The following is a 13822-nucleotide window of genomic DNA, read 5'->3' on the forward strand; positions in this document are numbered from 1 at the left end:
CACACACACACACACACTAATCTGGAACAAGAGGTGCATTGCAAAGTAGATTGCCGGAAGGGCAAGGAAAGGGGAGAGAGGAAAATGTGCAACAATGAATGAATAAGTTTTAAAAAACTCTGGCATATGTGGAGTTACTATGAGTCAAGGTTGTCTTAATGACACCTAGCTTTATGATCATAGAGACTTGCTTTCAAACTCATAATGCACACACAGAATATTGCTAGGTTAAGTAGAATGACATTCACTCATTGCTGTTGAGTTGGAACGGACTCAGAGCTGACCAACAGATTTTCAGAAGTTGTAAATCACACAGGAGAGAGGAACGTGGCATCAGGATTGGAGGAAGACTCATCAACAAACTGCATTATGCAGATGACACAACCCTGCTTACTGAAACTAAGGAGGGCCTGAGGCATTTGATGCAGAAGGTCAAGGCTGTAGCCTTCAATATGGGTTGAAGCTCTACATCAAGAAAAGAAAGATTCTTACCACTGGGCCAATTGGCAGCACCTTGATAGAAGGTGAAGAGATTGAGATTGTTAATAGCTTCAGCTACCTTGGCTCCACAATCAACACTCTTGGGACCAGCAACCACGAAATTAAAAAAAAACATTAATTGCATGGGAAAATCTGCTGTCAGAGACCTCTCCAGAGGACTGAAGAGCAATAATGTCAGTATGAAGATTAAGGTGTGCCCAATCCAGGCCACGGTCTTCACAATTACTTGCTACATATCAGAAAGCTGGACAATGATGAGGGATAACAAAAGGAGAATTGACGCCTTTGAGCTGTGGTGCTGGAGAAGAGTATTGAATATACCATGGACTGCTAAGAAAACAAACAGGTTAGTCCTTGAGAGGGTGAAACCAGGCTGTTCCTTGGAGGCAAGGATTCTGAAGCTCCATCTGACATTCTTTGGGCATGTGACCAGGAGGGATCAGTCCTTCAAGAGGGACATTATGCTTGGGAGGGTGGAGGGACAGCACAGGAGAAGAAGACCCTTGATGAGATGGATTGACTCAGTGGCTGGGGTAATGGGGGTAGGTGTGTCAGACACAATAAGGTTGGCTCAGGATAGAGAAGGGTTCAGGGTTGTTGTACACAGGCAACTCGAGGGCACATAACAACAACAAATTAGGCAAAAGTAGCTGATTAAAATAAACCTTTGAAAAAAATCTAAAATTCTGACCTCACTAATGCTATGTAAATTGCTTCACTTGATGATAAAATTATATTTGAAGCCATGTAAATTTGAGATGCCCTTTTAACAAAAGTCTGTCATGATGAAGCACGGTACCCAAGGAAAAGAATTCTTTTCAAACTCATATGGATAGAACTGTAAACTGAAAATATCTAATTTAGTATTAAAGTGCTAAGTGGTACAATTTTTTAAAACAACTCAATATTAAAGAAATACAAATCTGAAAACAAACTATCAAATACAATTGTTTGAATGAATCTCTGATACATTTGCAGTTTGAGCCCACCATCATCAGCTTCACAGGATAAAGCAGCAGCCTGCTCCTGAAAAGATTGTTGTTGTTGTTGCTGCTGCTGCTGCTGCTGTGTGTTACTGACCTGGAACCAACTCATAGCTAACTCTCCAGCAAGTTTTCAGAGGCAGTAAATCACAGGGAGGAAATCACACCTCTTTCTCCTGTGGAGCTGGCAGCCTAACTCCTTACCAATAAGTCATCAGAAATCCTTGTAAAGTTTATAACTTTGGCCGGTTTCTCTCTTGTGGTGATGGAAATGCTTGGGATAACACAAATCACGGGAACCATGGTATGATACAAAATGTGGTTATTTATGACTCTATAAGTCTCCAACAGTATAGTTTGCCAGACTATTCCCATAATTCAGGCTCCATTTCCCATTATAAGATATTAATAAAATAAATACAAATTCAGCATGGTAACGAGATACTTCCAAGGAAAACACTGGGAGCTCAGGGATTAGGCTGACATGATCCAATTTCATGATCTTATGTTGACAAATCTGAGGAAGCATTGTGACAGGCAGTCAATAGGTTGCTGGCACACTGACTGAGTACACACTGCCACTGGACTCAGTGACCATCACTATCTACATTTCCTGAAGCAATCTGGAATGTCTTGCATCTGAATGTGCACTGCATATCATCCATGAGCAGGAAAGTTTGTGCCTTTTGCCACAAAGAGAAATCTACTACTCCCTACCCAAGCATCTTTTTCTCTCTCCTCGTTTTGTTCCTCCTCAACTACTTTACTGCCTCATTACTCTTCTCTCAATTCATCTCGTTCTCTTTTCATGTTTCTTCATCCTTCTGTCCTAAAACCTAATACTGATGCATGTTGCAACTGATGAATAGTGCAACAATGAATGAGTGGACGCCCAAAATCTCTGTAAATGTTTATGAAAATTAATAAAATGTAATTATAGAAAAAAAATTTTTACTGATCTAAATATTGCCTACAGTAGGGTCTGTATTTGTAGTTTTACTCATGTAATTTATCATCATTTCTTCTGTACACTGTACATTCAATGTACATTGTGCCATGCAATAAGATATAAAAAGACAAGATTCCAATGTGTGGAGCTAGAGATCAGGATATGTCTACAGCTTCCGTAAACATCATTGTGTCCTATCCTTCCACTTCATCATATCTAATTTAGTACATTCATTTATCAAAAGCTATGTGACTCATCATCTCAAGTTCATCAGGTCAATCTCCCTGCCCAGGCACCATCTTTTCCATTTCTTAACATAGAACCTTGCTGTCCTCTGAAAGATCATAGCTCTTTCCTCCCCTCAGTTTCCCTTTTTATTCCAAGCAATTTCAAAACTCTGGCATGTATGAAACCTGCCAAAATGCTAATTCAAGGCTGTTGTGTATTTCTGTTTTCCAAACACCTCGCTCACCTCCCTCTACCCAAATCCATCTTAAATCTTAGTGTCCTACTCGTTCTCGGCTGTGACTCTCCACTTCCTGAACACTGTCACTGGCTAACCTTCAAAATATTGTTTTGCTTTCATTTGAATGCTATATATTCACCTTTACTTCTTTTTATAGTGTTTCTTACCACCCACCTCCTCCTGTTCAGTCTTCACATTATTAGCACTTCTCAGTTTTATATGTTCTATATAGTTTTACTGAACAAATTAAAGAAATATGTAGACATTTTCTCTTTTCTCATCTGTCTACTCAAGATCTTCAATTCTCTCTCAAGATATTTTCCAAGTTTCTTGAAAGTTACTTTCCCAATTCAATTTACTCAACTGGTTTTCTCTTCCTTAAACTTCTCAAAACCTCTGGGGGAAAAAAAAAAAGACCTACCATTGCTGTTGTTCATTCTAAATCTCTGCTTCTCTCCTTCCTTAGATCAGAACTGTCAACAACAGCATGCCTGAACATCAGGAAATTTGGTGTGGAGCTATATACTCAGTTAAACAGATCCATTTCCCAGCTGTACAACTCCTTGACTTCTTCTACCAGTGCATTCTTCCACCTCTTGCACAGCTGGCCTGTTTGGTCACTACAACCTATCATGAGCAATAAACTCCTTTTTGTCTTTAACTCATTTAGAAAGACTTCCCTCTTCAAGTCTAGGTCTCCTTAAAGACAGTACTAGGCTCTTGACTCACAAGACCCTGTCAGAGAAAGAGATACATTCTTCCACAAGACATACACCCTTAGGATCAGGAGTAGAGAAGGACCCACCTGATCCCTCCCCACACCTCAACAGACCAGTACTTGGCCACCCTCAGGGGAAAGCCTCTTTCCTCCTTTGATGCCCAGGACTTCTTACTAGACTTCCTCCCATGACTACTTGCCTACCTCATCATTCTTCAGTCCATGTGACCAACCTACCTTTTAAAAAATTTTTGTTATTTTATTGAAAATTTAGAGTATATTGGTTTCTCATTCAATCCATTATATACATTTTGTTTTCTAACACTGATTACATTCCCCACATTGCAACAGCCTTTTTCCTTCTTCCCTGAAATCCTCTTTTCATTTATCTTCTTTTCCTATCCCTTCCCGCCTTTTGAATTTTATCACTGAGAAAACACTGCCTTTTAAGCTTCTCAATTTATTGTCATCAAGTTGGAACCAACTCATTGTTGACTCTCTAGTGGGTTTTCAGAGGTTGCAAATCTCAGGAGAGGAGACTTTCCATCTTTCTCCCGTAGAGCCACTGGAGGATTCAAACTTTGTTTAGACCTCTTGCAATCTCAACAGAATCTACTCCCATGGACTGGCTTCATTCATTCAAGCCTGGTTTAGCCTTGCCCCATTTCCTTCCAAGCTTCCTTTCTTAAGGAATGACATTAAAACCTTGTGTTACTGTTACAATTTATCTTCTGTAAAAATGCTTCGACATATTTATGTTCTTTTTCTCCATGTAACCACTTCCTATGAGGTGCAAGCTCAAGATAATACTGAAAACAATTAATTTCAGGAAGGTTATATTATGCCTTACTCAAGCTTTCACAGTCTTAAAGAGTAGAACTGATGAGTCATCATAATTGAATGCATTTTCCTTCAATCCATCTGAGTTGCCTATGTTGTCAATGATTTAACATACTAGTTTTGGGGTTGTCAGGGATGGGTAGGAAAAACAGCATTTAATCAGAATAAGACTTAAGAACAGCAGTCTAAAGGAGTATCACTGTGAAGGCAAGGGCCACCTCGGGAGCTGTCTCCTACATGCGCTCTTCCCAGAAGCAAACGTTTAGACCATAATGGCTGGCTGAATCAATGAATCCAGTCAGCAAGATGCACGGAAATTCCACGCTCGACAAGACACTTTGAGCCCTCTGTGCTGTCTCCTCCAACCAAACCCAGTAAAGGAAAGCAGTCTGAGTACTGGAAGAGCCAAGTAATGATTAATCTGAGTAGAATGGGAACAATTTGGAAACTGCTGGAGGAAATTAATTTCAGAGGATTAGTATGTGACATGCTCACTACTGAATAAAACTGTACTGAAATAAAATAAAACTGACTGCTCCCCTGCCTGTCCTGTACTATGACATATTATAGGCCAAGACACAACCACGTAGAAATCAAAATGGATACACACATAGCAACAATACTGAACAAAGACTTAAATGATTTTTTATATTTATGACATATATACAAAAACTATTTTAGAAAAAAAACACCGTTTTTAGAAATACACCTCTAGTAATCTTTGTGCTTCTTGGATAAAAAAACTTTTATATTTTTATATATCCTAATGCAACTAATATTGTTTCCTGCCCTAGGACTGGCCTCTCCCAACAACAATGTAAATATTTAGCAAGTGACTAATTTACCTTATAGAAGATCAACAAAAGATCATCCAGTTTTCCATGTAAATCACCTGGAGTACAAAGGAAAAAGGAATGTTCAGTAGAACACAAAACGCATTGTCCATTTTGTTGCAGAATTTTAAAAGTGAAATACTACTAACAGCTCCAAATGTTATTAGGGCATTGGGTTTTTATCCTATGGTGCTATTAATTAATAAACAAACTGGTGTCATAGCCCTCTTTCTGTCTCTTATAGGAGAAGAACACTTTGTATTGCAATACCTGTTTCCTTCTGCCATATTGCTAGGTTTCCTTTACTCCATGTCAGTTATTAGGCTAAATGTTTACAAGAGTTACCTTGTTCAATCCTTGCATCTACTCTATGAAATAGGTATTGTATTCGTCATTTTCCAAATGAGACAAAGAGGTGATTTAGTAAGAATTGTGCTGCCAACCCAAAGGCAGGTGGTTCAAACCCACCAGCTGCACCAAGGAAGAAAGATGAACAATCTCCTGTCTGGAAACCCACTAGAGTAGGTCAGTTGTAACTCAACAGCAATGAGTTGTTATTGCTGTGGTGATGCAAAGTTATCCCAACAACCAAGAATTCAAACCCAACCTTAACCCACTGCCTTTTAATTGATTCTAACTCATGGGGACCTTCCTTTGGCTTCCAAAGCTATAAACCTTATTGGGGGCAGACTTCCTCAGGGAGGACAGAGTGTTCCAATTGTGAATCTTTCACTATGCAGCTAATACTAAATTTCATTTAAAACCCCAAACTTTTAATGATTATTTTCTACTGCCTGCAATCTCAAGAAGGGCAGCAACAGCCTCTATTTCCAAAACTGAACCTCACTGTCATCGAGTCAAACACAACTCATAAGTGAACCTCCAACAAAAACAACAACAACTTTTTGCTAGAAAGGACATAAGTAAAATTAAAACATTAAATCTATAAAGCATTTCTATGTAATGACTGAAAGGATAAATGTTAGTGTTAGCTACTGTGCTTAGGGAGTGCTGGTGGCGTCGTGGTAAAGAACTGCACTGACAATTCAGAAGCATGTGGTTCCAATCCACCAGCTCTGCACGAGATGAATGGGCAGCGATTTACTGATTCTGAAAACCTGGTGGGGGATCAGGTTTGGGTCCGTTCCAACTCGATGGCACACAAGACCAACACTATTGCTGTGGTAATTAGGAGCCCTGCTTTGCAATGGCTGATCATGTGGCTTCCAACATAACGCTTGGTGCTTTGAGCTCTCAGTTCCTTTGTGGGAGAATGAGGTGCTATGTGGCTTCTGTAAAGACTGACAATTGTGGAAACTCTGTGGAGTCGTCCTGCAGTGTCCCTATTGGAAAAGACTTGAGCACAACAGATCTGGGCTTTGAGATCTGGGATCTCTGTGCTGTGAAATTAGAGATGATTTGATTTTCATTTATTCTTTGTATTTCTGAGTTTTCTTCAGTGAAATTTTATAAAGGATCATGATGATGATGATGATTTAAAATACGAATAGAATTATAAGCATATATTATCTCACATATATTTTTGTAAACTTAGAATTAAATGTAATTTCAAGTTACCATTTTCCTCTAAAATAAAGTTTTCCCTCAGATTGAAAAAAAAAAAATAAGTGACCCTCCAGCAGGTTTTCTGAGTTTGTAGATAGCAAGTGAAGAGATCGTCCATCTTTCTCCCACAAAATGGCTGGTAGATTTGAATGGGCAGAGAGGTGCAACCTTTGGCTGAGTAGTGCCTACTGACTAGGCCACCAGAGCTTCCTGCATATTTTCTAATAAAAACCTCACTGCTGTTGAGTTGGAATGGACACAGCAGATTTTTCAGAGGTTGTAAATCGCATGAGAGGAGACTTCTCATCTTTCTCCTATGGAATTGCTGGTGGATTTGAACCACCAGAGAGGCATCACCTTTTGGTTAGCAGCATAACTCCCTATGGACTAAGGCAAGAGAGCTCTAGTCAGCATTACATCTTTTTTTGTTTGTTTGTTTTATTTTTATTTTATTATTTGAGTGTGTGTACCATCAAATCAGATCTGACTGGTACAGGAGGAGATTGTTCCTCCTTCCCCAGCAGAGCATCTGGTGGATTTGAACCGTGCGCCTCTGGGATTGCAGTACAGCTTCTTGCCACTAGGCCACCAGAGCATCTGAGAACTAGCAGGTATTCAATAAATATGTGTTTCACTACCAAATGCACAATTTAAAGCCATATTTTAAAGACTGCACTCTAGTAGTATCATACGAAATTTTAAAATTGTGAGTAGATGGTTGACATTACTTTGATGAGACCCATAGATTGTTGTTGTGTACCATCAAGTAGGTATGAGAATAAAATTAGTTTATAAGGAAGCCATACGAACATGCTGTTGTGTGCCTTCAAGTCCGAACTGACTCATAGCTAACCCTTCAGTAGATTTTCAGAGTCAGTAAATCACATGGGAGGAGATTGCCCATCCTTCTGTGGAGCAGTTGCTGTATTCATATAAGGCTATTGATTTAAAAAGAAGAGTGACTATGTGGATATTTTAAAAGCCTTATCTGGATAACTATTTCTAGGCAGCTCTGCTACTAAATTTTTTTTTAACTTTTTTTTTTTTTTGCTACTAAATTTTGATTCTCTGTAATTTAATTACCAAATAGAACTTAACTTAGAAATAATTTTCCTCAGGTTGTTTAAAACTCCACAATAAAGGTTAACTAAAAATATACAAAAGAAGACTCTAATTATAATGGGGTAATAAAATGAAAATTTTACATAATTTATGTACACTTATTTATAAAATATTACTATACTATTAAGAGCATATTCGTATTATTTTGAGATTCACTGCTTCCATACACTCTCTCTCCAAGACTGAGAAACGAAAGATGGAAGAATTTTTTTTTCTGATCACCTTAGTATAACATTTAATGATATTTTTTCTTTATTTTTTTCTGGTAACTTTTCTTTTGAATATTTGGATGCAGGACTGTTATAACTGGCATGTTAAAAATCAACTCTTTCAGCATATTGAGTAGAAATGACAAAAATCTTTTTCAATTCTAGCTAGATAGCAAAAAACACGGTTGCTGCACAATAAGACAGTCACAGAAAGATATATTCACTGCATACATAAACATGAATGTAGAAATGGGTATCATTTATAACATAACTGTAGGCTAAAACACCTTCTATATTTCATGCATGCTGGGAACTATGTGGCATATTTAGATATGCATATAAAAACGCATCCTAAATTTAAGTAATGACAAAGTTTCATCACAATTTCTCGCCCTTTCCTTTAAGACTTCACACTGGAACCAGGTGGGCCACCTGCTGAAAATTTGCATTTCCCCCCCAGAGTATTGAATCAGAATCTATTAATATATTTTAACAAGATCTGTAAGAATCACCTGGACAAGATGATGAGGGGGAGGGAGGGGCATCTAACCAGAATGAACCAATTTAAAGCCCTGCTTTGCGTATACTGTCTTAAACAGAGGCTTAAAAAAAAAAAGAGGTTACAATTTGAAATTGTTTTAAGTGACCAAATTTTCTTAAATTCAATGGATCGTAACAATTTTATACTAAGAATTCATGGTAGCTGAGTAGTAAGGAATTGTGCTGGCAGTGCAAAGGTACGTGGTTCAAATCCACCAATTGCTCCATGGGAGAAAGATGGTCAATTTCTCCCTAGGCAATTTACTGCCTCTGAAAACCCAATAGAGGGTCATCTATGGGCCAATTCTAACTTAACTGTAAAAACAATAACAGTACCGAATTACACTATTTAACAGAATTAAGAGAAAATTCTACATTATATTAAACAAAATGTGTATTATAGAATTAACAGAAAATAATAATTCTGTACTATATATGGTGCTCTGGTGGCCTAGTCCATGAAGAGTTACAGTGCTAATCTAAAGGCTTCTTCTGACAGTTCAAATCCAGCAGTGTGAGAAAAAATTGGCAATCTCCTCCCATGTAATGTGCAGTCTTAGAAACTGGAGGATCAGTTATGAGCCAGTTCTGACTCCATAGCAATGAGATGAGACATTAAGGGGAGCTATATTCTACCAAGAGAGATACATAGGAAAAGTCTGAAAATAAATAAAGATCCAAGATGTGGAACATCTTTAAATGAATGGAATTATCCAATCAATCCATTCTCTATCTTTTGTTTAATGGTGGCTAATCAGAGAAGTGTATGATGGGATCTGAAAGAGGAGATCAGGCCTGACTCTAATCTGGAATTTGAAAGACTTGATTTTTAATTCTGCCCTGTCACTAACTAGTTGGATGAGTATGGGGGAAAAGAACAAGCTACTTCATAGAAATTAATGGAAGTCAATTCCATTCTCTCCCTAAGCCTTCATTTTCTTTATAAGAATTCAGATTGATGGTCTCTGTAAGAACCTTCAGTTCTTCCATTGTGTGAGTCTAAGACTTCCAGGCCCTCTCCATGCCTTTCAGATCCTCTTCTCTAAAGGTAAGTAAGTCTTCTGTGGCAATTGGAAGTAATTAAGAAATGCGTGGGAGATCACACTGTGGTGTATTGTACAGTAAATCCAGCTCTGGGTTCCCAGGCTGGCATGGTTTCCTGTATCTCTGTGAAAAGTTAAGACCTGGTAAATAGCTTACATTAAAAGGCCCCACTGGCTGAGCTCTATCATCTGCTGGGCAGAAATGTGGTGGCCTGGTCAAGCTGAAATGATGCCACCAGAGACTTTTTCTTCAAAAGCTTGCCTCAGAGGACATTACAGAACTTAAACTGTTACATCAAGGACCTGTCACTACTATAAGATGCTCGGAAAGGAAATCATTTAATTAGGTTGTCAAATTTACTTCTACCTGCTAGAGTAAGAGAGAGACAAGTCAATAATTTATTTGGAGAATAACAGTAACTGCTTTGTAACCTAAAGGCTTAATTAGAAGTTATGAGGATGACTGTTCCCTCCACGCACCCCATTCTCAGACAGCTGCAAGCATGCTGGGCACCAACTGTGATGAATTTAAATGTGTACTGTTTCTTGAAGCAATATCCTGCCAGGCTGGCCTATATGATAACAAAATCTCAAATCTTGTTATTTAGAAGAACAAGGAACAGATTTCTGGGACATTCCCACTCTTCTAAAAGCTACAGAGGCCAATTGGAAAAATCTAAAATAGCAGGCAAGGGCAGTGAGGAGTTTAATCTCTACCCTGCTTTGGATTTTTCTCTTCTCAACACAAATGAGTGGCATAGAGAGGCCCAGCTAGAAAGAGCAATACACAACAATAATGACAACTAGAGGGAGGGCAAAGAATGCTTATTCCACCCATGGGTGGATTTCCGTATTAAAATGCTGTCTGCCTTTATAAAAAGCTATGAGTTCTTTAATTTCTCACATAATTAATTCCTGCCAGCTGGTATGCAAAACAAAGACAAGATGAGGAACAGTATTATCATGATAGATGACTCTATATCAACTTCTCCCCCTGCTTTACACAGTCCAAGTTACATAGTTTTCAAGTTGGGCAAATGATGTGGGACCAACAGGATCCTCGGTATTAATTTAGTGACTCTGCTCTGAAACTTACCACAGATCGTTATCTCTATGGAGGGAGAAGTCTTTATGTGAGAGATATTCGGCATTTGCATCAAGACTTTCTTGGCCTCAAATAGCACCGCTAAGACATAATGAGCATGAAGTATCTGTGAGGGGGAGGCAGAGAAATAGATATAATGAAATGGGAAGAAAGACATGATTATGCAGAAAATTATAAAGATGCCACATGCAAAAGCACATTTCAGGTAGCTTTATTTCAGGATAATCTTTAAATTATTCTCAAGTAGACTATTTTACCCCTATGTGTGACATATAATAGATTCAAATAGATAACTGCAAATTAAATTAGTGACTAAATGAATGAAAAACTATGTTCTTTTTTTAAAAAAAATTATTTTATTTCATTATTTTTTGTGTGTACCGTCAAATCAGATCTGACTGGTACAGGAGATTGTTCCTCCTTCTCCAGCAGAGCACCTGGTGGATTTGAACTGTGCACCTCTGAGAAGGTAGTTACAGCTTCTTGCCACTAGGCCACCAGAGCTCACTGAAAAACACTGTTCTTAACAGGTATTAAGAAATTAACTAAAAAAAAAAATTTAAAAAAGAAAGAAATTAACTGAACTATGATTATTCTTGGTCATGGTAGGCCAAAAGAAGTGACATATAAATAGGAAAATCCTTTCTGTTAAGGAAATCTGGAGCCAGACAAAGACAAAAGAAGGATGGAAAAGAAACAGAATGAGAGAAAGAAAACAGAAAGAGTCTGCTTAAGAGGTGCTGCTTTGTATTCGCTTGAGACTTTCCAACACCTGGGACGTCAAGGTGTTGTTGGCCTGGAGACCTCACAAGGCAGCCAATTTCTCAAGGAACTCCTGAGTCAGGTATCTCAGGTGTGGCTCCAATGTTCAATATAGAGACTTGAGAATTTACAGAATAGTAAGTACATTTATAAAAATGTCTAATTATGAGCTATATTCCAATTCCAAATAAAACATTGGATTATCTCCTATTTATGACTATTCATCCCATTGCTCTCCTCCAGTTATGGCATTAATATTAATTATCATTGTTTTGTACAGATTTGCTCAGTTTTCTCCCACAGACCTCATAAAACTAGTATGTTAATCTCTTTTTAAATTATAAAAGATTTTAAGTACATCATCCAAAAATACTATACCACATGTAAATATCACAGAGATTTAATATGGTATGATGTTAACACCACCTTGGAAGTTAGGACTATTTAAGCCTGCACTGTTCAACATGGTAGCCATGGGCTACTGTCCAACATTGAGGGTGAGTTCAAAATGAGACTGGCTACAAGTGCAAAATACCATATTTTTTTTTGTTTTGGTTTTTTGTGTTTTTTTATTTTACTAATTTTAATGAACATTTACAGAGATTTTGGATTTCCATTCATTCATGTTGCACTATTTTCTCTACCCACCCCCCAGTTCATTCCTTTCTTTTTTCTTCCCCTTGACAGTCTCTTTTAATTGTCTCATTGCCACAGTGCTTGTCAAAACCAATTCTGTTTAATCTCCTTTGTCAGTGTGTCCTTTGCCATTCCCTATATATCACTCCTCCCTCAGAGAGACTTCACCCTGATTCATAAGGAAAAGGGGATGGCGTATTCTCTTAGCTACTTCCTGCTGAAAAGGGATGCTGTGGGCTTTAGGGTGAAGATCTTCTCTCACTACTCTAAAGGTCTCCTTTGGCAATAGGAAACACGTAGACTGTTGTGGAGATTGATTTTGGAATTTAGATGCACTGCTATCAGTTGTGCTTAGCCATACATGTTCATATCCTTGAAGATGCATCATAGAACTGTTGCAGCCTAGAAGACACAAATTTAACTAACAAGTTAAAAGTACATGAGTCAAAAATTAAAAGCAATAATATTCCAAGTAGAGGTTCTAACAGTGGCACAAAAAAATATCATATTTTAAGGATTTTTTACTTTTAAAACGAAGGCAAAGGCAACTGTTATCAATTGTGCTTAGCTGTACATGTTCATATCCTTGAAGATGTATCATGGAAGTGTTGCAGCCTAGAAGATACAAATTTAACTAACAAGTTAAAAGTGCATGAGTCAAAAATTGAAAAGCAATAATATTCTGAGTAGAGGTTCTAATAGTGGCACAAATAATTTCATTAATAATTTTTAATATGATCACATTGAAATGATATTTTTTATATATCAGGTTAAAAATATTATGAAAAGTAATTTCATGTTTCTTGTCATCTTTTTAATGAACCACTAGAATATTTGAAATGCCATATGTGGTTCACATTATATTTCTACTGAACACTAATGGTTTACATTTTTGAAGGTGGAGAGATGGTTCAGATACTGCTTTGGAATAGAATTAAGCATAGTCAGAACTCTCCAGAACAACCTCCTTCACAGTCCTGACATGCTCATTTTGATAGCTATTAAAATAATAAAATTATTTTCCATCCAAGATCCCCAAAACATCTGATTTAAGTTCTGGTAATTTTCATTATTAAGGAATTAATGTTTTATAAGATGGAATAAGTAGGACTTGAAGCAATATGAGAATTAGGAAAAGAGCCCTTGAATGTTGACAAATATTTTCTCCCTAAAATCTAATGGACTAAATACTTTTACCACAAAACTATCTAGTCCACAAATGGAGTGAAAACTTAAATGTGAACCTTCCTTTAGCCATATTTTAAAGGAATAGGCAAAACACGTTTGTATAATGGTGTACTTGAAATTGCACGTTTAATGTATGATTCCCAATGTTATCTTAATTTGCCCCTGCAGTTTTTCTGGTCCCTTTGCAGCACTAATCAGACTAATTGCTGTCTGAAGAGGCAGTTTTGCTTTGGAAACAAGTTAAATTAACAAATATTCATTGAGAGTATATCACAACCACAGAAAATTCCTGATATTGAAATAACTTTCTGGGTCCTGTTGAGATTGCCTAAAATCTCTTTTTTTTGTTTTTTTTAAATTA

General features: G+C 37.4%; 1 protein-coding gene across 1 annotated transcript in view; it reads right to left on the reverse strand.

Annotated features, from left to right (window-relative positions):
- The window catches only part of PPEF1 (protein phosphatase, EF-hand calcium binding domain 1), a 161786-nt gene that overhangs the window by 79888 nt on the left and 68076 nt on the right, over positions 1-13822 (reverse strand). The window contains exons 5-6 of the mRNA XM_006893827.1: positions 10867-10981; positions 5303-5349 (exon numbers count right to left, since the gene is read on the reverse strand). Of these exons, the coding sequence (XP_006893889.1) occupies positions 5303-5349; positions 10867-10981 (162 nt within the window). The remainder of the gene's footprint in view (positions 1-5302; positions 5350-10866; positions 10982-13822) is intronic.

This window comes from Elephantulus edwardii, unplaced genomic scaffold (genome assembly GCF_000299155.1).
Source record: "Elephantulus edwardii isolate Elephantulus edwardi_28Jun2011 unplaced genomic scaffold, EleEdw1.0 scaffold00131, whole genome shotgun sequence".
Lineage (NCBI taxonomy): Eukaryota > Metazoa > Chordata > Mammalia > Macroscelidea > Macroscelididae > Elephantulus > Elephantulus edwardii.